General features: G+C 38.4%; 1 protein-coding gene across 1 annotated transcript in view; it reads left to right on the top strand.

The window, feature by feature from the left end:
• The window catches only part of PCNXL2 (pecanex-like 2 (Drosophila)), a gene marked incomplete at its 5' end in the record, with an annotated part of 143,433 nt that overhangs the window by 74,915 nt on the left and 43,004 nt on the right, over positions 1-25,514 (top strand). Inside the window, 3 exons of the mRNA XM_008939937.1 lie at positions 62-239; positions 12,301-12,411; positions 16,135-16,262. Of these exons, the coding sequence (XP_008938185.1) occupies positions 62-239; positions 12,301-12,411; positions 16,135-16,262 (417 nt within the window). The remainder of the gene's footprint in view (positions 1-61; positions 240-12,300; positions 12,412-16,134; positions 16,263-25,514) is intronic.

Below are 25,514 nucleotides of genomic sequence, written 5' to 3'. Positions count from 1 at the left end.
AGCTTCATAATTTAATGCTTTATGACTTCGACTTAGCTTATTCTTTCTGCTTTTCTTACAGCTGTGATATTATCCTGATAACAGTTGCTGGGATGAAACTCCTGCGCTCCTCATTCTGTAATCCAATTAATCAATTTGTTACTTTGAGCTTTACTGTGATCTTCTTCCGATTTGACTATAGAGACATTTCAGAAAATTTCTTGCTGGATTTTTTCATGATGTCCATCGTGTTTCATAAGGCAAGTTTTACAGCTCCTGTCATTTCTTTGGAAAATACATTTCATAGCTGTCACTTCTCAGTGTCACTGTGCTGATCATTATTTTTTTAGAAGTAATGAATGCACATATAGGCGCAGATTATTGGTACTAGAGAGACAATGTGTAAGTTGAAAACAATGTCTTTTCTGGATTTGTACAATGTTTTACATTTACCTTTTGTTCACATATTGCTATAGAAAGTTCAGAATTGTATAGAAAGTTCAGAGGAAAATCCTCAATGAGTTGGAGAGATCCTCCTGGGTCATTAGTGCAGGGCTGCCCTCCAGATCAATTGCCTGGTGTTTTTATCTAGGTTTCCTTTGAATGCCTCTAGTGTTTGACTCAACAACTTCCTTTGGGAAATTATTCCGTTATCTAATCATCCTCATGATAGTAAATGTTTTCCTAATGTCAGCCTTAACATTTTCCTTTTCCTATTTTCAGTCTATTGTCCTTATGATGCTGCCCTTAACCTTAACCTCAGAGCTCCTTCCTCTCTTTTACATTAACTCCAGTTGAATTTACTTTAAAAGGAAAACATCTTTCTGCATCAGTCAGATCAGATCCTGTCTTTATTTGCTACCTGTGCTGTTTCACTGAAAGAAGCAGGTTTAACTGATATCTTGGTAAAAAAGGAAACAGTATCAAACAATTGCCTAAATCTTCTGCCAGTTATTTTGTATTTTGTTTTTAAACCTGTTTCCTGATTGCCGTAACATATGATATATACAGTTTGTCTAGGCCTAACTCAGGTGTTTGTTTTTGTTGTTGTGTTGTTTTGTTGGTTTTGGGTTTGTTTGTTTTGTTTCTTTTTTTTCAGGCTTGTTTGTTTGGTTTCTTTTTTAAAAATATTTCTACTATATGTATGAGTGTGGCTCAGCTACCATCGTTCAGTTTTTGAAAGGAGAAAGACATGCTTTGACTGCTGCATGTTCCGTGTTGGTGCCCAACAGTGCACATGGAGTTATTTAGCCGTTCCACCCAAGGGTATGTTGGCTCACACTGCTGTCCATGCCCACCTGGAAGTTTCAGGCTCCCTAAGGAAAGGCCCAGTTCATTGGTGTTACCTTGGAAGTGCCCAGTCATTCAGGCGAAGAGTGAAGCAGAAATTAACTGCTTTTCCTGGTTCATTTCTGTGCTGCTCTAAGGACAGAGAAGGGAGGAATTACAAATCAATGAGGGAACTCAGGCTCACTCTTTTCTCTGAACTCCTGGAGCTCTCCTCCAGTAGGAGCTTCACCTGCTTCAAGCCTTCAACCCTCAAACCTCTTGTTCTGCTTTCTTTCTACTGAGGTGAGAAGGCAAGGGTTGGGGAGGAAGGGGAGGAAAAAAGGAGTAAAAGAAATTATACAAAGCCCTGCTTTAAAAAGAACCCCTGCCCCATGGTGTGTGATCCTAAAATAGAGTTAAAGTAATTTTTAAGCTTCTTATCTTGGAGAGAAAGATGAGCAGTGAAAGTGACGCAGGAGTCGATAGCACAGTGGTAGTTTTCAGTGTTTGTTGCATTACCATGTTCCCTAGAGCAAGGGGTGAATTTCAATCTCCAGAGAAGATTGTCAGTGATGTGCATCAGTGGACATCTCGTGTCTGGATAATGGCTTGTTTAGTCCTAAAATTCATTCTGCAAAAACCTCTTTACAGGATCAAAAAATTAGCACCCTAAATTGGAATTCTCACTATTCATAAATTCTTTTGAAAATGTTGACCTTTTGAGCACATCACAAAATACTGGTGTTTGGATTGTTGCATGTTTTTAGAAGAGAAAGATGTAAAGATGCTTTTTTTTTTTAAATGCTTTTTTGGATGGAGTTGCTTGGGTAGTTTGAAGTTACTGTTTACAGTAGAAAGACTAGTGATAGCAATAAGAATGAGATGATGAAGGATGTATACCATATTAAGCAGAGATATTTGCTAGGATAACAACTATTCTCCTAGACTGCACGCTTGTACTACAGACATGTTTTAAAGATGTAGGTTTAGCATTGATTTTCCATCTTCTTCATATCTGATAATATCTGAAAGTTTAAAGGTCATTAGTTCATCAAGTAGACTTGTCCTTATTCCATTTTAAAAAATTGAAATTAAACAGTTGACTTATTTATATTACAAAAGCACATGCACAGTCACACAATGATAATTAAAACCAATCTGAAAAATCGCATTGCAGATGATAGCAATTAAAGTCCTATTAATTTCATATCATAAAGGGCATAACTTTTCTTTACCCTAATTAAGGTCTCAGCTCTACTTAGCTCAGCATTATGGAATGTTACTAAAAGATATGGTCACTTGAGGATAAAGATGGCATGTGTTTATTCTGTACTGTAGGCCCTAAGCAAGCTCCATCCATCTCTGCTCCTAAAAGCTTTATGGGTCTTCACAGATTCTCTCTGTATTGAAATAATTATTGTTTGCAACTATTTTTCAAAAGAAAAACAAAACCAGAAATAGTCTCTATTGCCGTCACCTTTGGCTACGCAGAATTTATTTATATCACAGTCACAGTTGATTTCTGCTTACTCATTGAAAATGTCAATTTACCACCCTCTGAATTAGGGAGCGCTAAAGGTGCCATGCCTTAGTCATAGTGATGGTAATTTTTAAGCATGATTACACTACAAAAAATACTTGCATGCTTTCAAAGCACTGTGGTAGTAAGCATTTATTTTCCTCTGCCAGGCACTGGAGAAGAAGGCGTCTAAATTCAACAAACATTCACAACTGCACTAGTGACTCTTCGAGCAGATTATGTTGAATAAAACTTTGCTAATAATGTTGGGTAGAATATTTCTGAATATCTCACTGATTGTGCTTTCCTCATTTTTCCCATTGTGCTGTTGATTTAAGGTAATTTAGTAAAGCAGATGCTCCAAATGAGCATATTCCTTCCTGAACAAGTTGAGGCATGGAAGTCCAATTTGCTGCTCAGATTGTTATCTCTGTTTGCAAATAGCCAAGCCACCCACATGGAGTACAAGAGAGTCTATTCAGTTCTGTTCCTGAGGATTTTTTTAATCACCTGGATTTTTTTAGCCTTTTTAACATCATAAAAATTTTTTTAACGGGACAGAGTTAATTCACTTCTTTTTAATATCTCATTAGCTGTTTAAATTTTGATGAGTTGCAGAATGTAAAAACAATGCTAGATGTTCATTAGGTATATGCAGAGTGTGCTGGTTTGTCTTTCAAGTTGCCTTGGGAAGGGAGCAAAATAAACATTTAGGAAAGACATGCTTATTTATTTTTAAGAATGATTGGAGCTGTCAAATTAAGTGGAACAGGGCTTGCCAATCTTTCTTATGCTAAGACTTTGCATGTGGCCAGTCCATTTAGTGTCCTTGCCTGCAGCCTGGGATTCTTCCGTTCAAACCTCTCATTGTCTGTATTCTTTAAATCAGAGCTGACTTTTAAAAATATGTGATTGCTCATTCAAAAACCGTAGGTGTAATACTCTGAGGTGTACTCTACAGGAGTCAAACTGGATAATCAAGATAGTCTTCTTGGTCTACGTGACTCCATGTAAACTTCTCAAATGAGCCAGTCGTTCTCTCTGGACTTTTTAGGAGATTGTGTCAGTGCCAAGGTTAATAAGAATGTTCGTATTAGCTGAAAATGGAAAACCACAAATAACTGAGAATGTATTCTTTGTAGGCATAACACAGATGGAATGTATAGCATGATTTAGGAAATGTGTTCCTATACTTCTAAGGGTAGGAAAACCAGATTTTTTCTGCAATAGGGTAAAAAGTGTGTGAATATTAACCAGTTTAAATAAACATTTTTTGGGGAATGATGAAAAAATGGGCCTTTTATCCACCCTTCTGATATCTACTGGCAGAATACTCAACTGAGGAAAAACTCTAATACACACAACACATATATGAGAGGGAAAGCTTATGCATGGTTAAGCATATCTATAGCTCATCTAGTTCATCTTTCTTCAGTGTGATAAAAAACAACAAAATAAAGGAATGTGCCCAGCACCGCCTTCCTTGGCAGATGTGTAAGATGCTTCTAAAGGATGTCTGGAGTAACAACTGTTCAAGAACAAACACATATTGTTAAGTGTGAAGTACAAACCAATGCAAATCATTTCAAACAGCAGGGAATAGATTGGAACTGATGCTCAGGGCAAGGCTTACCCCTGGATGTTTTTCGGCATTCTCTTAAAGACGTAACTTCCCCTTTTTCGGTGCCATGGGCATCCTCTAACTCCTACTGGTGGAGAGGGGTCATTGTGTCTCCATGAACTGCTTTTGGAATCTCAGGCAGAGCTGATGTTGAGCTGAAGGAGCAAAAAAATTTCAGTGCTTCTGTCTGTAGTATGCTCTTGGCTACTACAAAAAGAATGGCGGGTTTTCAACCAGTAGTGAACAGGGCATGTTGGAGATTCCTCTAAGCCAAACTGTGGTAAACTGGCTTTTTATGCCAGCAACTCTTTCATCTTAGAGCAAAACTGAGAAATTATACCTGTACTTTAGGATGTGTATTTTGGACAAATCTGTGCAGCTTCCTTTGAGCCCTGAAGAAAGAGCTGCCCCTCGCTTACACGCTCATCTGTGACACATCCTAATGGGAATGATGAGACCCAGTATCATTAGCCCTCTAATGGAAAGGACTATAACTTTTTATCTCTTTTCTCTTCCAGTGTCTTGTACTTTGCTGGCAGGCAATTTAATGGCCTCTTAATTTGTGTGTGTGTATGAAATAATTAGCAATACTAAAATAGAAAATCACCTTATATTTTCTTATTGTCAAGTCTTCTGAGCATTCTGAATTTGTCTTCATGCATAAGGCAAAATAATCAAAGAAACGGAGCTTGTTAAATTTGCCTTCATTAGCACTGAATTCATTTGCTTAAGTACTCTTACCCCTGCTGAGCTCACTTAAGAATACAATTTCCATGTCTGATATTTTTTTCTTCCTTCCCAGAATACATTTTCCAGCTAATAAGGAATCCACACTTTATTTTTTCATAAGAATTTTTATCTTTCTGTATATTTCTTTGTGCCATAATATCCAATGTTACACTTTTAGTAAAAATTATCTTTCTGGCAAAGTAACTCCAGCTCAGGCAGCCAGTTTGTAACCAGGCTTTTTGATCTTTGAGCTTAACTTTCAACACCTACAACACAATCCCTTGGACAGAAAAGAAATTATGCATGTAATTTTGTTTTCCTTCATTTTATGAGAAAGTACTACCAAGTGCGTTGACCTTCTTGGTGTTTTGCTGGAGTCAAGGAATTAACCTATTGGATCTTTTTATTGCCTTTGCGGCAATAAAACTCTTGGTTACTTGTCATGGCCCATTGATTGATTTAGGTGCTGCTTACATGTCAAAAGCTTCACTCTTTTTTTCCTTTCCCCTTGTATTTTTTCATTCTTTCTTAAATCTGATGTTTCACTTCAAAGCTTCTGGCACTAAGTCATTAATTCATATTTTAATCCATTTCTTGCTATTCGTGCATACTGAAATCCAGTGTCTTAATCAGCTGAACCCTCTTGGCTTACAGATATTTGCTCAGTTTATATCTGGCATATAAACCCTGTTAAGACACTTTCTGCTGAGTAAAATACCCAAGGCTACATCTGATATTTGACAGGATAATCCCAGGGGTATTTTCCATAGACACCTTAACTCTCTTGATCACTGTACAGTTCATGTTTCCTTTTAATATTGGAGAAAAAATTTAACTGATTTTTTCAGTCAGTCTTCCATCACTGACCTCTTTGTCAAACTTGATTCCTGACACTATTCCAAAACAGTATTTTCTACCTCTCTCTCTTTTTTATTTTTCTGGTGTTTTTCCTTTGGAGAGGGACAAATGCACTCAGGGATGCAGGGAGATGTACACCTGCCCTTGGGCCAGTCTGGCTCACTACACACTGAGCACTATATTCATGCACATTCATGCTGATAGAGGTGTATTCTCTATCTGTTGATGCAGGCACTGAAAGAGAAATCCTGAGTATCTGATGCTTCAGTGCACAACTTACTATGTGGGGTTTTTTACGTCTGCTTTTAGTAAAGGAGATTTCTGGGAAGATGCAATTTTGGCAGGAGTCATACCTATGAAGGCTTTGCTGAAGAGGCTGGATCAGTGCAGCTGATTTATTTTGCTCGTCTGGCCCTCTGCAAATTAAGCTGATTAGCTCTGATCTTGTCCTTTTTGTCCACCTTGGGAGATAGTGGGAGGCAGTTTCTTACAGTACCACAGGCTCCTTCCCTGGGCTTTTGCTGTCAGCTGACAATGTAGGAAGAAGCAGCATCTGCCATGAGCAGATCCAGAGCTGTTAGGTTTTATCAACTTATTGTCATAATCCTCATCATACTTTTCCTTGTCAGTTAACATTTAACTTCAAACGTAATGTTTCCAAGGCTTGTTTCTCCAACTGTTTAAAACATGCCTGTTTTGTACACTGTTGATGTTAAGTGCTGAACACTGTTTCAGGAATATATTCCCGCGAGGCTGGATATCAGAGCATTGGACTGATTATATTTGATCCTCTTATAGATGTCATGTGCATTAGACAATGATCTTGAAGTCTCACAATATAAAGGCTGCACGTGTCTGTAGGCAGATGCAAATAAAAACAGCCTGGAAAGTATTTGTTGTAGATGCAAACAGAGTGCTGTTCAAATACACCAACAGAATGTCAAAATGACTCAAGTCATAAGCATTAAAAATCTACAATATTTCCAGTAAATCTTGTTTTGTAGGATTACATACGTGAAGTCTGTTTTAAATGGGATTAAATAAAAGCCAGAAAGATAATTATTTGGAAAGCAAATTATTTGGAAACCATGAACTACAATAAAATTATTTCACCTAAGTTTAATTTCATATCCATAAACACATACATTCCCACAACTTTTCTCTCTTAATGTATCTTAATTTTTATTGACAAAAAAGAAAAAGAAAGAAATTACCCATAGGTATTAGAATTTACTTCCAAAACTGGGAGCTACCTATTGACCTGAATTAGCTCAGCCTGTACTACTAAATACCCCTCTAACATCTGAGATTCTCAGTTCCAATCTGACTTAAGTTTGTAGGATCTAAACAGGAATATAAAGAAGTACCTATTCAAAGCAGAAAATATTTGCTTTCTGCATTTAACTTTTCTAATCTCTCAGTTTTGTGTTGCACATAGAGAATATAGCTGTATGTATGACAGATACTTCTGTTTAAAACCAATTTGTACATATACATTTTTAAAACACAGCAAAATTCAAGCTTAGCAGGAAAATGTTAATGTTTATGCATTATTTAGTCCTGGTATTGCCAAGGAGTCTGCCCACACAGAGTCTCAGCAGATGCAAAACAGATAGAAAGGCTGCCAAAAGCTGAAAGCATTGTGTAGTCTCCATCTCACATTCAGTGTCATTTAAATTCAGGTATTAATATCTGCCTAGTTTATTGAAATCTACCCAACTGAGAAAAGGAGATTGCATTTTAGTCATGTTTCAGACTCCAAAAATATTTTCTTGAGTGTATGTTAACTAATTTTTATTTACTTTGAGTTGCTTAAATAAGGTTAACCAGATGATAAAATGTGTCCACATGAAATAAATATGAAAGATAGATGCATGTTCTGCACTTTCACTTGACAGTATTGGGAATGTGCTGGTTTAAATTCACTGAATATACTGATAATTTAATCTCTTTATCAAAGACTTAAAAACTGTTTTCTGCACAAAACTGCCACATGAGTAAAGATATCTAGGAATATTAGAGTTTTATGTCCCCAAATAATATATCATTTTTCTGCTTGGGGAACTGTAGAAAAAACCTGAAGATCTAAGAAGACTTAATAAAAATATTCTTTTATAAATCATTCTATACTGGGATGTAGCAGTCTTAATGAAAAATTAATCTTTTATACATGTTTAAGGAAATCATGGTAGAGAGAGTTAAAACTCAGCACATTTTTTTTTTTTTTTTTTTAAATTCTCTCCCCCTTCACTTTGTATGACAAGGTTCCCCCTTTGTGTCTAGCACCATTAAAGAATATACCTCACACCCTCAGGAGCAAGCTATTACCCTCCTTCAAAGAAAACTTTACTGAGGATAAATGGCATATCTCACAGACTCACAGAAGGGCTGAGGTGTCCCATCAGGTCCCATGGAAGTGTTTTTGTCTAGTTTGTTTAAATGTGTCTTTAATTAATCCTTCACTACTTAGAGTGTCTTCATTTGTCCATGCTCTCCCACAAGTCTTAGGGGCCTATGATTCCTGAAATCTTACCAGTAAAGAGCAAGGCAGAGAAGTCATTGAGTACCTTGGCCTTCGCCATGCCCTTTGTCACCAGATCCCCTGCCCCGTTTATCAGCATGTCCATGGGTTTTTTTCCCCAGTTTCTCTTTTGCTCCTGATACACCTTTAGAAGTCCTCCTGTTGCCTTTTACGTTAGTCAACCAGATTCAGCTCCAGATGGGCTTGGTCTTTCCTAAACCTTTCCAATCCTATATTGTTTCTGATAATTTAAAAAAGATGCTGAAGGTGTTCCTTGTTAGTTTGCAGTTGCTGACGACAAAAATGCAGTGAGTTGTAGCTGAAATAAGAGAATGACGGTTTCTGTGAGAAAAGGCATAGCACTTTGTGAATCCTTGGAGTTCCTGTATGAAATGCTGGGGTCCGAGCCCTGAATTAAGGTTGACATATGGGTGATTCCCACAGCCCTTCATAAAGAGGGGGTGAGTTTGCCTTATAGCTTCCCCCCACGGTGCGTCCGGCCCTGCAGGGAGAGCCAGAAGGGAAATGAGCCCCAGGGGTCCTGCATTGAGTTGACAAAGGTCAGGTGTCAGCTTGGGGATAAAAGCTGGGACCACTTGCAGGGAGTCAGGAGTGTCTGTCTGTGGAGTGCGCTCCCCAGAGCTTCCTGGTTCAGGGCAGACCTCCTGACTCTCGCTGGAGCTGGGCCCCGGTCTGCTTAGGCCTTTGTGAACGTGGGTTGATCGAGTGAGAGTTGCCATGTTGGCACCTTTCCCTTATGTGTTTAACTGGCTGGTCTGGCTGTTTCCCATGCCAACTGTGGGAAACCTCGGGTGTCTGTTTGTACCACCTGTTGTGGGCTGAGTCATGTCGTTTGTGGGATCGTTGGGGGTGGTGTCAATCATGTATGAGCTTGTTGACCTGTTTGTACCCCTGGCTGTCATTCATATAGTAACATTTCTGTCTACAATACAGTCTGCATATTGGTTCATCTCCCTGCTGGTGCTATCATTTTTGTTGGGCCTGGTCATTGGCAAAACACTGTATCATATACAGGAGAAAGTATATGGTAAATTGGTTATGGACAAGGCAAATCTTTTTTTTTTTTTTCAGGTGGTTCTAGCAAAATGAAAAAGAGACAATATAAAGCAAAATTCCTCCTTCCTAAATCTCTGTTATATTTGCTAAGTGGCATCACCTTTAGCAATTATAGTTAGATATGTAAAATGCTAATGGCACATTACCCTTTAGGTGTTTTACAGAACATGCCCTGGAAGCAGTAATTTAAGATGTAATAGAAGCACTTGACAACTTTTAATGAAAGTAGTAGCTTGAAAATCACAAATTTCTAGGCCTTTAGGTCAGTATTGTAAGGCTCTCAAAAGTGAGAGAGGTTCACTCAGGTGTTCCTCTTAATGTTCATGTTCTTGCAAATGGAAATAAGTTCCATTGCTTGTCTTGTGGAAACATTAGCTGAGAGGCAAGTGTTAAAATAAACAACAGCAAGTTCAAGCAGTAGTAGTAGTAAGACTTGTTAGAAGCAATAGGGAACTTGGGCTCCACAGCCTGTTTTTCAAGAATGTGTAAATATTAAAGAATAATTAAAATTAGGTAATGGAATAAGAAGCCAGAAGAGTCTCCTCTGGGATTTGGTTTCCTAGCAAATGCAAAACCTGAATTTTATCTGAGGTTTAAAAACCTTTTGATGAACCCAGAGCCTTGAACCTGGGGTGATTTTTGTCTTTGTGATTTCAGTCTGTAACAGGCAGAACTTTGCTGGGTTGTGTTGCAGTTTTGAATTTTTGAGGTTTCAATGTGAGTCATTAACTTTTTTAGCCCTTCATTTAAATCTTTCAGCAGATAGTTGTTTTGTTTTTTCTCCCAGCTGTTCATTCAGACATTTCGGATAAAGTAAAACTAAGCAAAAGAAAGGAACTCCACAGCCTGCTAAAGAGGGTTCAAATAAATAAGTCAACTATAGCTTCAGTTCAGTTTTACTTTCCTACTTTATCTCATGTTGTAATTTTTGAATCACATGTAGTATTTTTGAAAGCAAGCAACTTTGGCAAGATACAAATTTCTCAAACTTAGTAGGGGTGCCCAGGCTGTGCTTTGAAGAGACCATAACAGCTTGTTTTTATTAGGGCTTTGCTGTTTTTAAATAGTATGCATGTGCAAAGTTAACATAATCTGTATGTTGCATATTAGGAGCAAGTTTGAGTTAATGCTGAAGCACAGAGTATGGGAAGCACTGCTTGCATCTCAGCTGGAAGGTTTACCAGTTGTAACTGGAGTTAGCGTCACCCTGGTTGTAACTGGAGTAGAGCAGCTGCTTCTGTGATTGTTAGTGCAAAGACCAAAACACATTAATGGTACTACTCATTCTTACCTCCCAATTAATTTGCCATTATTTACAACAGTTCATAGAGAAGCTCAATGAAACGTCTTCTAAGTGCATTGCCAATGTGGGTACAGATGGCCAAGTACAACTTCCATGAAATAAGTTTGCCAGTGAAGGTGCAACCTCTCTGACTGTCAACATACTAGCAAATTAAGCCTGCCTAGGACCATATTGTCCCTGAGGCCAGCTGGCATGGGGAAGCATATGCTCATGCTAATAAACTCTCCCAGTCTGTATGCAGGGTGGAGGTACTGAACTGCCACCTGGAAATGCACCATGGAGGGGTTTTCATTTGAAAGGATGCCTGGAGGATTGCTTGGAAGAGCACTAGCTAGCATAGACCAACATTTTCCCAGCTATCTTTCTAACAATTCAACAACATCCATACTACCCATGCCTGGGAGCATTTCTTAGAAGCACTTAGTATACAAGTACAGAATAGCCTCAATGTCTTTCAGGATATTCACAATGACTTGGTTTTAACTAAAAAAAACCCACAACCCTTTCTGTAAGCAATTCATCATCTAGTCACTATATGAGCATGAAATATTGCATACATTGCTGTTTCACTGGCAACTTGTGTATGTGTTGAGCACTAGTGTCTATTGATGGCCAAATCTTTTCTGCTGCTCTGTCAGGAACCTCATCTGCAATATGAATCTGATGGTCTGATGCAGACAAGACATAAGATCTTCTTATGCCATCCCTCTGCTGGCAGAAAAAAAGTGTTCCAGGGCATAAGTACACATCATTCTTAAATCAGAAACTGGTAGTTGTAGAACTAAGCATATTTTACAGGATGCAAAAGTAAATTCAGTGCGTTTTTCAGTTTGTACTGCACAACAATAAAAATTCATATTAGTGTAATGTTTTTGTTAGGATGGTTTGATCTTGAAAATGCAGCTAAAATTCATGGTTAATGCCAAGCATATATTCATGAAGTGATGACTTCTCCCATTGATGCAACAAATCAAAATGTTGTTCATGAGAAATGTCTGATTTCCATGTGCAGAGCCACACATTGCACATTGAGCGTCCTCTGTTTGCCATATTCACTTTCTCTTGGAATCTATTCTGTAACCATCTGACTAACAGTGGGATATGTGCAGCCAACATCAGAACCTGTTTTCCTACTTGCTAATTAAAGCAGACATACTTTTGAAGAAGGGTAGTGCGGGAGCCCCCTCAGTATGGTGCTTGAAACATATCGCATTGGAAGTTTGAACTTCAAATGAAGAATGTACTTCTGTGCCTTACCGAAGTAAGGCCTTAATGTCCATGAAATCTATTAACACAGTATAATTTATCTCACATTCATTAGGGGGCACAGTTCTGAAAAGCGTCACTTTCATATATTAGTATCAAAAATACCTCAGTGCCTAAGAAGTCACCATGTTTTTCCTTTTCTTTTTTTTTTTTTCCAGCTGTGGGACCTATTGCAGAAGTTGCAGTTCATCATGACATACATTGCTCCCTGGCAGATCGCCTGGGGATCGTCGTTCCACGTCTTTGCTCAGCTCTTTGCAATACCTCATATCCTTTATAAATTTGTTTTTCTTTATTCTTTAATTCCTCTTCATGTATGTAATTTATTTACAGTGTTTGAACAAGGTGCAAAATTCCTCAATGACTTACTTTAAAATGTGAAAGTACTTGGAGCATCTCCTGAGAATATAGAGTTTTCTCTCTTTCTTGGCTGCATGGAATCTCAACTCTGGTTTATGAGTAACAGTGTATGTTCATCAACACCAAAACAGTCCTTCAGAAACAGTCTGTTTTGGTGCCTGCTCCAAGGCTGTGAACATGGGTTTTGTGGATATGGAGAGTGAAAAACAGAGTTCAGTGATGCCCAAATGTCTGTAGAATTAAAAAATATATATTGGGATCTTGGAACGAAAATTTTTCAGCTTAAAGTCTTATTTGGATAAAAAAAAATTATTCTTTTTTTCCTGTATTTAATCAATGAAATAAAACAAATTTAACTGAATAAATTTAACTTTATTGATCTATAAAGCATTTTCAGGGACCAACTTTTTGTTTCTTCCCTCCCACCTGAAGCTTTGGAATAACAGTTAACAAGGTGGTTTTAGTTCAGACCTACTGAAGAGTTTACTTTGTACTGTTTATTAGATATATGCACTTAAGTCTTTGTCCCTTTCATCCCACAGTAGTATTTTTCCACTCCTTGAGTGATTTCTTCTCTCTGCTTTTTGCTGTGATGTATTGAATCATATTCAGCATTGACTAACAATGGTTAAGTTTCTAGATAGGAAGAATAAATGGGGGTCTTGGACAGAGGGAACTGCAGACACTACTAAGAGGTACAAAGCCTGCCATTTCTTTGCAGAGTTAATTATTTGTGACTCTTTATTGCCTAAATCATATCTGCAAATGGGATATAAATTTTTAAATTTCAAAGTGCCTCAGTGATCTTTTGCCACAATGCTCAGTGATAGGAGTAGTTCTGCATGCTTGTGTGCAGGGCATGAAGGGAAACATTTGTAGAGCTTTGCCTGGTGGAGGTGTGGAGCCTCCACTATTAGATCTTCAGGAATTTAGGTGAATGTTTATCAGGAGTCATCTAGGTTTAGCTGATTCTGCTATGTGACTGCTGGATGGACTAGTGACCCTGCAAAATCCATTCTAATCTTTAAATATCAGGAATGGGAACAGGCTTCTGGCTTGAGGATTTCCTAGTGTTTAAATGGGTAAGACAAGGTTATATGATTATAATTATTAGTGCACAGAGAGTCAGTATAGTTTATAGTCAAAAGAGAATTTTGCTTAATAAGTGAACAGTGAGATTCGGAAAGAAAGGATTTTGTAGTTCAGATTATCTTCTTTATGAGAGTTTCTGCTCTGATTGTTTCAGGGTTACAGCTCTAACATCAGAAAAGGAAGCCATGTGACACTCAGTTCTCCTATGTTCTAGGTGATTGTGTGCCTGGAAGTGACCAAACATTTTTGACCTATGGTGTTTGCAATCAAAAATGTTGAGTGGTGAGAAACAAAGGATTTGGGCTGGCCTTACTGCATAGTTTTGTATTAAAAGGAGGGGATGGAAGATTTTGAAAGTTTCAATCTTTCAGTTACTTGTTTTGAAGTTGATTGGCATTTAAATAGATTTTTAAATGGTAAGGGTTAACTCTCAAATACAACATTTATTTTACGTTCAAGAGGTTTTAGTTGTTCTCAAAATTTTATTTTGGCCATTGTAAAAAGAAAATCCACTATTCACAAAGAAACATGTTCCACTTCTACACAGTGTAACCTAGCAAAGATGATACACAAGAAACCTGGCTTGGGATATAGAGTAAAAAAGGATGCCTGTAAGTTTTTGGTACTTCTTTTATATTTTTTTTAATTAGACATAATTAAAACATTGGCATTAAAAAACAAGCAAACAAAACTAATAAGGGAAAACTGGATACCATCAAATAAAAAAAAACAATGACAGTTAATTGCCCACTGTACACATCAACTATATGTAAAGTCATGTGCTATTACTTGCTCTTGTGACATGCTTACATATATGAAACAGTTCTTCACAAGGCAAATGGGAAATGTGTCCCAATGTATATGTAGTAGAGCATTTTGTCTTTTAGCAAAAGAAGGCTTGCTGCTGATCATGTCTTAGACACAAACAGTTCTCAGGGGAGTCCTTAATGTCTTAACTCATGATGGTGGCAATGTTTAAATTAATCATGACATTAAAACTCTCTTTAGAGAACTTGATTTGTTGTCCTTATCTGCCCCACTCTTTCTCTTTTTGTCTCTTCAGCTCCCATACCTCCTTCCCTTATCTGACACTTGTAAATACTTGTTCACTTTTCACAGCCAGTGCTGGTTATGACTGTGGTATAATGTGACAGTTTAACTTTTTTTGATTTACTTCCTTCCTGCTCTGTGCTCTCCATTGCTTTTTGAACTTTAGACTCTGAAGGCAGCTCATTTTCAGTCTCTAATGCATAAAGACATTGTTCCAGACCACTCTTACTTAATAAGTTTGAATGATTTGAGAGACATCTTTTGGGAAATATTTATTTGTAGATTTTGCACATTGCTTTGAAAGCATGGCTAGCTAGCCTTTTTGTGGTAATATTGTACCATGAATTATGGTATATGTGTTAAAATGTTTTTTTTTCTAAAGTCTCAGAGGCTGTGGCACACACGTACAGGATACTACTATACAAGGGTAAGCTAGAAGGCTGTGGGTTATTGGGTGATTTGACCTTAATTTTAGTTTGAGGTGCACTTGATTGCTGTACCTTGATAGTGACTTCTTGGTTCATGACTTCTCTCTTTAACACCTTCTCTTCCAAGAGTGGTGTATGGAAGGACAACTGGTCTCTTACACCAACTTGGAAACCTTTTTCCCTAGTTTTCATGAACACGGTATGAATTAATGAGGAATTAAAGTCTGAGATTTAATTTGCCTCCTTTTTTTTTAATCATCTTCCCTTTAATTTGCATCTTTTTCAGTCCATCTCCTTATCCATCTCCTAACTTTCCATCAGTCTGAAATGTGACTTTACATGTCGACTCAGGCATTCGTCATGATGTTTATTCATGATATTTACTATTTCCTTGTCTTCACCCTTTTGTTTCATAGGTATTTTGAAATGTATGAAGTGCTGAACATTTTTTATCTTTCAGTCAGAGCAGAATATTAAATTGTTGATAAGAATTAACATGAAAGCTTTATTAATTATGAATTAACATGAAAGCCAGCAGTCTGGATTATAGAGCCACAGTTGTTTCTCCACATACTAGGTTATTCCAAAATAAGCAGAAACTCGGCAAATGGATACTAGACACAATTGGGAGCAAGCTGCCAATGCAGAAAGCAAAGAATTTCCAAGAACTGTTATTTTGGGGGAGGTTGTTTTAAACTGTGTCATACTGGAAAGGTACTTTGTGTTACAGAAGGCACAGTAGGTAGCTGGAAAAGGGCACTTGCTGCTCTGCCTACGCCCAGGATCTGTCTTCAGGCAGAGATGAGACAAGGTCACCCTGCTAAGAAAGTACTCTGTTCAGACATGTCACCTCCACTACAACTGTGGAGCATTGAAAAGCCACCAATTACATACTGGGAAGTGGGAAATGCCGATTTGGCACTGCCTGCTCTCCTTTCTGCCTCTTTGGGGAAATAAATAACAAAAATAAAAAAGGTAAAAAGAAATAGTTCTAAGAGCTGCCTCAACAATGGCTTAAAGTATAATGAAACAATTTGTTACCTTAACTTGCAATTTCCAGACTCTGCTATGCTTTTTTTTCAAACTCTGGCCGCTTCACTCTTTTCTGCACCACTGAGTCCATTTCTTGGTAGTGTCATCTTTATTGCATCATATGCAAGACCGATCAAGTTCTGGGAGAAAAACTACAAGTAAGACTATTCAAAATTTTTCTGCACTTGTTGTTTGTAAATATTTTGCTCTAATTAGTTTCATTTCTGGAGATTTTTCTTTCTGAAGATAATCCTTAAATTGCTGTAGGGCACAAGAGTTTAATCTCAGAGTCTCGATTCTGGTGTTTTGCTATTTAATGTTTTGGTTTTTTTTTTTGGTTATGTCTGAAAATGTATTTAAACAATTATCAGTATGTTACAGCTGAGGTGTCACATTGCATTAGTTGTACAGACATACAATAATGAAACTGTGAAAAAAAAAAATCGGTGAAACTCCCAGTTGTTAGCCTTTATCTTGCTAGCTAGTGTTAGCAACTAAATCTGTGAAGTCTTTGGCACTTGAAGTCAGGCTGCATTAATATACTGTATACTAGCCTGATTAAATGTTAACACTTGGGATGTGGCAGGTAACTCACAGTGGAGTGATGACGAGCATGCATTGTCATTACTTGCTACATCGGATCTTGGAGTGGGACTTAAGAATTGGTTAGCTTTGTCAGATTTTAGCTGCCATTCATGCAGTTTGACAAGGACATAAACCTAGAATATTGAAAAGACTGAATAAAGAACTTCTGGTCTTTTTACCCAGTAGGATTTGAAAGCTCTTGGTAACTGGGCTCCCAACAAGAGTACTGCAGAGAGGGAAATATTTCCCTCTGTATTGGCTGAATCAGGACTTGGCTGTACCAGCAAGAAGTGCTGCTAGACTTCTTATATCAGTACCACTGATGTCTCCGAGCATCTTAAGAGAATTCAAAACCAGAAATTAGTGTTTCCATATTTAAGGGAGAGGGTCTGATTAGTTTGAAGAGTTCTATTTTGTTTCACTCTTACTCATGTCAGGGAGTGACTATGTACTCATTTATGAAGAAATTACTCAGGCAAAGCTAAATCATATGGAGGTTTTGTATTTGTTTCTGAATATTCTGAGATGTGTGAAAATCTTTTGAGGGGAGCTGCATTTTGTACACTGGGGCCAAATCTTAACAAAATTCTCTCACATATTCTTTTTTTTGGGTCAACCAGTTCATTATTTCATAGGGGTCAAGTTGAGGGGAGTCCATGGAAAGGCAGGAAGCTACCACAAATCCCACAGATAGCTTTACATTTTTGGATGGAAACTTTGAATGATACCAAGTAGGAAATGGAGATTTTAACATCTGTTACATTTTACTTCAACCAGAGCATTTTAAAGGCGTGTGACTTTCTTTTCTTCCAATTACAGACTCAAAACTCAGTTATAGGCATATCACTTCCATATAGCTGTTAGTGTGGAATCTGTAGGTTATAGTAGATTGAAATAGAAGAAAGCATTTTTTTTTTTTTGCTTTTGGTTTGCCTAAGGCTTTTGGAATGATTTGAACAGAAGACACTAAAAGGAAATTTCAAAAGATGATTGATGCTTTATGTATAAATTAGTGTGTGTGTGTGCCTTGTTTTTGTCAATACTGATCACCTGTGACTTGCACTAAGAAGTGAAGAAGTTGGTGTTGATTTTTGAAAGCAAATCTTATTATTTTACCCATAAACCATAAAACCCCAAGTACAAAAAAAAAACACTAACTCTTCTAATACTTCAGACGACCACTACTTGTCCTTTCAAAATAAGTAGTAACTACAACTTTGTCTTAAACATGGATCTTGATTTAGTCTTTGTGGAAAAAATTGTGCTCTGTTGTTTGTTAGAAATTCTAGTGTATCTTTTATGGTCTTCTCACTTAAAACATAAACCCCACAACCTCAAAAACCTTTCAGAAGTACAAAGCAGCCTTGTGGATGATTTGGTCATCAAAGTGAAATAAATGTTTGCCTGAACCTGTGGCATCCCACAATATGCACAGTAATGACTCCTCCTAAATTTGCATTCATTTTGTGTCTAGCATTTCTGATCTCCTTTGCCTTGCTTCCATTTCAGTGTTTCATTGCTTACATGAACTGAGCAGAGCGAGTGAGCACTGGACTGAAAAACTCAGGGTTCATTAAAGGAACCCAGCGAAAAGACAGAAAAAGGCAAGGGACTGGAGTAATCTTGTATTAAAAATAGGGAAAATTTCTACAAAATGCTTAAAGTAATTGCATGAAGTGAGATGGACCTTGCCTTACTCCTTTAAATCTTGATGTTCAACATCTAAAAATTCAAAGGGATGGCATAATTGCTTTCAGAGTTGTGGAGTTAAATAGAATTGGGAGCTTGAGCTGGAGGGGAAAGTTGTTCTGGCTCCTGCACTGACCTGTCCTTGAGGCTGCAGTGCCCTGCAGCCAGATGTGCACTGAGCTTTCAGGTGCCATGAGACAAAACAGAACAAACAGAGAAGTTGGTGTATAGGTTTCCTTTTTGGAGTGCATTGACAGTTTTGCCAAGTTCAGCTGAGGGTATTATGAAAAGTCAGAGGTTCCTGATAGTGCAGTCTGAGATACGCTCATCCAAACCAGAAGCTCTGGCAGAATTTTTGCAGTTTTCATACTTACTGCCTGTTGACAGGAACATTTTGCCCAAGGGAAGGCTACCTTCAATGTGGTTTATACAGCTTTTGTGTTTTGCCTGCTTTGCATATTCGTTTGCAAACATTTCCTTGCTGTATTGATAACTACATTAAATTATAACATTTACATTAACTGTAAACAAATTTCTTTTGTCTAGATGTATAGTCAAAATATCATGATTTTGTTTTTCTTCCAAGTTATATATTAGGTTGCTTTGTTAGAGTGTCATTTCTATTTATCAGTATATGCACTCTTCACTGCTGTCAAACTCAATTTCTTCTTTGTTTCACTTAAGGAAAACTTAGTTTTGCATCCCATTTGCATCAGCAGTGTGAAATTAGGTGAGGAAAAACCATCCAGTTCATTTTCTGTAAAGTGAATCCGAAGTTTAAGCTTTGGATATTAGGAAGTAGAGAATACTGTGTTTATTAATAGAGCTGGGCTTCTAGGCCAGTAACCCAAGTGATGAGAAACTGCTCAATCTGTTCCTTAAAGTGTTGGTTTGCTTTATCTGGTATTTTCTGAGTATATACATACACACTTTGCATTTCCAGTGTTTCTTTTAGTCCCACCTTTTTCTGCTAGCTAAAGAGGAGTTGGATTCCTCAGGTTTCTGACTGTGCATCTGCCACTCTAGATGATGTGAGCTGGAGCTGAACATCCTGGAGAACTAAGATGATGGCTTGTTTGTTTTTTCAAGGAGACAGAGGAGCTCAAGCAGCTTAAAAAAAAAAAATAAAAATTCTGACAGTAGGCAAACTGTGAAATTCCTAGCAAGGTCTTCAAACTTCAGGAATCATACTGTGCCTGTTTGTGTTCTTGTGGTGTGTGCTCAGAACATGGGTGTTCTTCCCTGCAATCAGCAGATGCTGTCTGTTTATAGTGTGCTCTTTGGTACTTGCTGCATGTGGAGTCTAGTGCACTAACACGTGACTGAGGTCAGGCATCTTTCAGGGGGAAAGGGAAGTGTGACTTTTAGAAGAAAAAATAAGGTAATAAGGAACATAAGGAGGAACAACTTCTCATGCAACCACTGTTTGACAACTTTTGCTGCCATTGTTTAAAAGAGAGGGGTGTAAAATCAGAAAGCTGGCCTGCTGTTCATGAGCTGCTTGCCTCATGGGAATCTAGCTATGAGAAATTTTGCAACACTGGCTTTGTCTTGCCATTAGCCTGGGTCCTGCTTCCCTGTTTGAAGAGTCCTATTTTAGTCTTTATTTTTACAGCTGCTAGAATAATTAGGCTGTAAATGTCAGAGAGAGAAAAGGAAATGGCTGTAAATCTTGTTTAATGTATAGGCACTTTAAAGCATAAAGTGTTTGTTCAAATGCTGTTGTTCCATTCCTCTGCTTTGCTTTTTTTCTTAAATACTTTGTCATGCTGCAGCTTGGCTCTGTCCCCTTTCTCCCTTCCTCTTATCTTGCTTTGGATCTTGGATATGGCAATGGACAGAACAGAGTAGGAAGTTTACTTTCATTCCCCAGTGGGTCTAACCGCTGGATCTTGTCGAGCAGCCTGTTCTCTGCTGCAGCTGTGACTTGTCCCCACAACAGCAATCTGCCACCAGGAATCTGGAGATTTCACTGCCTGAAAGCCTCTTGTCTTACCTGCTCCTTCTTGTTTCTATTCTTTATTGGTCATCTGGTTCAGTCCCTATTTTTGGAATAGACAGAGTTTGCATTTGCTTTGAACAGTCTTGGGTGAACTACAGTGTGGTGTAACTGAATTAGTTAAGTCTCTCTAAAGAGGCTGTGATTAGATTGCCAGTTATCTCATTGTCTCAGAATGGCATTAAAGGACGCCTTCCCCTGTTGGAGAACATGTGAGCAAGCCTTTCTTTTAAAAAAGTGTATCACTGTGTTATTGTTCCAGTCATTGTGGTCTGGAAAATAGCCACCTGTACGCTTAATACAGCTGGGAATGGAGGGTGAGGAAAACCTACCCTGCTTCAGATCTGGTGCAGCTGGCATTTTCTTTTTCCTATCAGGTCACTTAACCTACCCATCATGGATGGCCTGCAGGTGGAATGGGAAGAGTTCTCCCACTGTAGATGTAGTTTGGGTTGACCCCACGTTATGCACCTGTGTGGGAAAAGGAGTTGTGAAAAGTACCCATCTGCTCCCTCCTTTTTTCCCATAACATAACAGCCGTTTTACTTCCAAATGCTTATTTTTAACACACTCTAGTGCGTCTGGTTTCCCTGCGAGTCTGCTCATCTGTTACAGCTGCTAAAACCTCTGCTCCAAACACAAAACATCATTCAACCATAACTGTCCGTGGGCCTTGCTTGGGAGCTGCATGTTCACACCTTTCAAGTTTTCCTTTGTAAGGATAGATTTCTTTTTTTAATCTTTTCTTTCTGTGGTAGATTTTTCACATGTTCTTAGACCTCCACAGGGGTGATGTTTACAGAGGAATAACTGCAGCAGATGTTTATAATTCAGTAATGCCTTGGACATTGATTTATAATGAATACTTTAAAGAAAGGTACATTAACCCCTGAAGCCAACATATCCTAAGCATAGGGGAACCTTTTTTCCCCTAATCAATAGGAGTTAGTGTTTGCCTTATTTCCTCAAATACCACTTCAGAAACATTATGTTCTGATTGCTTTCACTGCCTTTCTCCTTGCTGTTCTGAATGCTTCCAGCCACCAGGTGTAAAAGCCACATGGTAGCAATGAGTTTTACTGTTCAGTGCAGTCACTTCACTTTCTTCTGAACTGTTTCTATGCTAATTTTTTGTTTCTCTTTGGCTGCTTCTACTTCTATACTGTTTTTTATGAACTAACCAGAAAGAAGCACTGCATGCCAGTTGTATGGCTTTACTCTAGAGTGTGTGGAAGTTCTAGTTCCTTTGTTAGCAGCTTTTACTCAGTGTTATGAATTTTAGGCCCTTTGACTGTGGCTCTATTAAGAGAGGTCTTTACTGAGTTGGCCTCAGGGCTCCTGCAGGCTTTTGCTGTGTGTTAACTTAATTTAGAGCTCAGCAGAATAGTATAAATAAGTATCAGCATGTAGATAAAACCAAAATGGGTGCTTATTAGTGCCTGGGACATACAAGTCAAAACAAAGAGGATGAATGAATGAACGGTTTTTAGTCTGGATGTTTAATGTGTTGTCTTCAGATCAGAAGGGATAGCTGGTCATATTCACAAAGCGTGTAGATTTTAGTGAGTCTTTATGAAGACTTCAAAGGGATTTAGATCCTTGAGCATTCAGCCTAGACTGGTACTGAAAGATGCTTAGGCCCTGGCTTGGTTGCCCTCAGGCATAGCATCCCTGCTGACTGTAGTAGCACTCCTTGGCTGGCAGTGATGCAAAAGCTGAAACTTTAGCAGGTTGCTGCTCTTTTTCATTACTCTCTGAACTGGTAGATTTCCCAATAAAGATGACTTTTTGGGGGGAGGGGAGCACGGGAGAGGTGAAATGCTTCTCTCTTGAAACAAGGAATATAAACTGGCTGTGGGGAAGTTGCACCCTGTTCTCCAGGTGCATGTGTGGCCATTGTTCTGTCACTGAGGGAGAGGACAGAGAACACTAAAATGTTTGAAGAATGAGGAACATCTGCGTATGTACTTCAGCTTCAGTTCTTAAATGAGCCTTCTGAAGTTACATATTATTCATTAGACTTACCTGACTCTTCTCAAGACTTTTTCCTGTTTCCTCCCTGCCGTAGTGCCTGTCTGCTACACATCTGTACATTGCACACACCAGTATTGTTCATGGGATTGTACATTGCAACACTTGAGTAATTTGGAAGAAGTTTTAATCCCTTTCAGTAGGTGTGTAGGGCTTTGGGGAGTGACAAAGCCACAGCATTTAAGTGTGGAAGGCTGCTTCAGGTAAAGCCCCAAACCCTATGAGAAATTACAATCCCCTTAGCATCTTGAACTGCCATGCCCCCTGGAGTAAATGACCCTGCGTGCATGCGTGGTCTTTTGGCAGCGTGCTGTGGCACAGAGGTATGCACATCTCCTCTCATACCCAGCCCTCACTCCATCGCATGGCTCCATGGGTGGAGTCACACTGAACCGGGAGTGTGTGAGGGCTACCTGGGAAAGGATGGGCAGGGAAAACCAGGCACCTTTAATCAAACAGATCTGGTATTAAAACAAGTGTTTTCTGAGTGGCTGAGGGTTTCACACTCAGGGGAGGCTGTATAAAATTCAAAGTTGTATTTTAATTGTTTGGCTGTATCTCTTTAACTAGTAACATCTCTTCTCAAATTTTGCCCCTGGCAGTCGAGAAAACAAACTGAGCTAATTGAACAGGAGCCATATGTGTGGTAATTAATTGGGAGTGCATTCTGAGTCAGTCCTCTGTAGTTCCCTGCTGAGTTCAAGATGCATTCTTAACTCCAATTCACTGAATCATTCTAAGAGGACAGAATAAAGACAGAGAGGCATCAGAGAGGGAATGCTCGCTGAGGCTGGGCAGGAACACAAGTGAGATAAACGAGAAAGGAAAAGGATATGCAAAAAAGGAAAAGGCATGCAATGAACAATCTGAAAGGATAATGCAACAGACATTGATAAGCAGGACCTCAGACCTATAGAGGAAAAGAAATCATGAGCATGATAAAAGAGGACTTGGAGAGGAAGGTAGCAACAGGGCATAAGAGAAAAATGAGAATGGACTTAAATCAGAAATGGGAAGCATGTAGTATTTTAAGGGCTTGTGTAGATATACAGTGACACTAAAATTTTATAAGTTGTTCATCTATTGCTTAGCTTCCAAATTATGTATATCTAATGAGATCAAGTAAAGTCATGAAATTTCTTCATGTCAAGTATTTCAAACCTGTTGAAAAGGATTGACTGAATTTCCATAAGAATAGGTGTTCTTCAGCAAGTTTTCATCCCATTCACTTGGATAATGTAAATCACCTACTGGTTTAGATTTAGCTGAATCAAACTTTTAGGGACAAGCTAAACTCTAACCTTGCTTGGGAGCACTAAACTCAAACCTTCCATTTGAGAAAATGCTTACTCAAGCAATTTTTGTCAAGATGTGAAGATGGGGGGGGAAAAGCTGGGATCACAGTGGAGATATTCAGCAAGTGTAACCATTCTAACAGAGGTGATACATAAGTTATGTACAGAGAACAGCAGGGAGTAATTCTTGCTACAGCTTGCTCAGGTTCTGGCTGTGTCCTGATTTACAAGGGTATGGACTAGACCAAAATTACCTCAGGGCTTGTAAGAGAGAAATATAAAATCTTTCTCACTTCTTAATGAGGTAATGCAAAGTGAAGAATGATGTTAGCATTGCCACTGAGAATCACCTCTGAAGCTTTGTGCTACTTGGGATTAGGTGAAACTGGATGAATGCTAGAGGGATTTTTCACAAGAGCGAGCAGAATTGTGTGGTTGGCATAACCCTTCCACTTACAAACCTTCTTGTGTTGCATAGTATAAAATATCTGAAGATAGTGACTAGATGCCTTTTAAAAGAAAAAGCATACTCGGACAAGGGAAAAGTAATGAAGTGGCAAGATAGATGAATAAGACAAAAATTGGGGATATTGGTGACATTTTGGTAAGCGTTAGTGAAATTTAAGTACAGAAGCCTGAATGACCTGTCTTACAAGAAAAAGAGGTGAATTCCCCAGCTAAACCTTTGAATATCAGAGCACTTACATAGGCTGTTTAATCCATTTTGGGGCATTCAGCTTTTGATCTCAAATTCACAACTCTCATTTGCATCCCTGTTGCTGCCAGAGCAGGGAAACCTCATCTTCAGGAAGGGCTTCAGAATGCACCAAATAAACATACTCAGTAGTATCTCAGCAAATGACCACAATTCTGATTTTTACACCTACTTAAAACAAACAAAACCCCACCAAACAAACCACAAAATAAAACCCAGAAGCCAGACTATCAGAAATGAATTATAAAAATCTTAAGAAAGTAAAGAAACCCTAAGAACAGGAAACATTGTTGATAATAAGATCTCCTTATGTTTTAAAAGGGTCCCTAAACAGTGCTGTCTTAAACAACTGGGACCTTTTGTAGCTTGGCCCTCCCCTAGTTTCCTAGTGTGCAATCAAAGCCACTTTCTATTTTTAGATGAAACACTGGAGCAGTCAGGGAAGGAGGGCAGGAAGAAACCATGAAAAATAAAAATCAGAGCAAGTGATGAGGAAGAAGCTGCTTTCATTTTTAAGAGATCTTTCTTTATTAATGTGAGTTAAACCATTCAGCTGCCCAGAAAACCTGGGCATGGTTATGCATGAGGGGGCTGTCAGCCTTTACTGTTATAATTGCACTGAAATCGTTCTGTGTTTTAGATGAAATAGATTTAAAACTACTTGGGCATCCTCACACTTCCAATTAGTACCATCGGTTTTGCCTCTGGTGTCCTTCAAATATTCATGGTTGCCTGCTTATTCTGCCATCTTCTCATTTTTCCTCCTGCCTCCCTGTCATAGCCTCCTACTACTACTGTTTTTAATGCCAAGCCTTCCATTTATAGTGCCAGCAGTGTAAGACATTCACACGGAAATGTGGAAGATTTTTTATTCCAGACTCCCATGAATAATCATGGAGCTGCAGCATAGTAAAGTTTCTTTCTGATAGATTTGCCTGTTAGATGTCATGGAAAGGCAGATTAGAATTCATTGGACACAGACAAAGGAAAACTTTGGATCTACTCTAGAAAGGCATCTCTTGCATCCCCCAGAGGGAAACTGCTTTCCATTGTTTTCTTCTCTTTCAAAGTAGAGATCCCCTCCTTCACAGCAGGA

This window comes from Merops nubicus, unplaced genomic scaffold (genome assembly GCF_000691845.1).
Source record: "Merops nubicus isolate BGI_N331 unplaced genomic scaffold, ASM69184v1 scaffold4265, whole genome shotgun sequence".
Classification (NCBI taxonomy): Eukaryota; Metazoa; Chordata; class Aves; order Coraciiformes; family Meropidae; genus Merops; species Merops nubicus.
The sequence above is the reverse complement of the archived record's forward strand: the minus strand, read 5'-3'. Positions and strand labels throughout refer to the sequence as shown.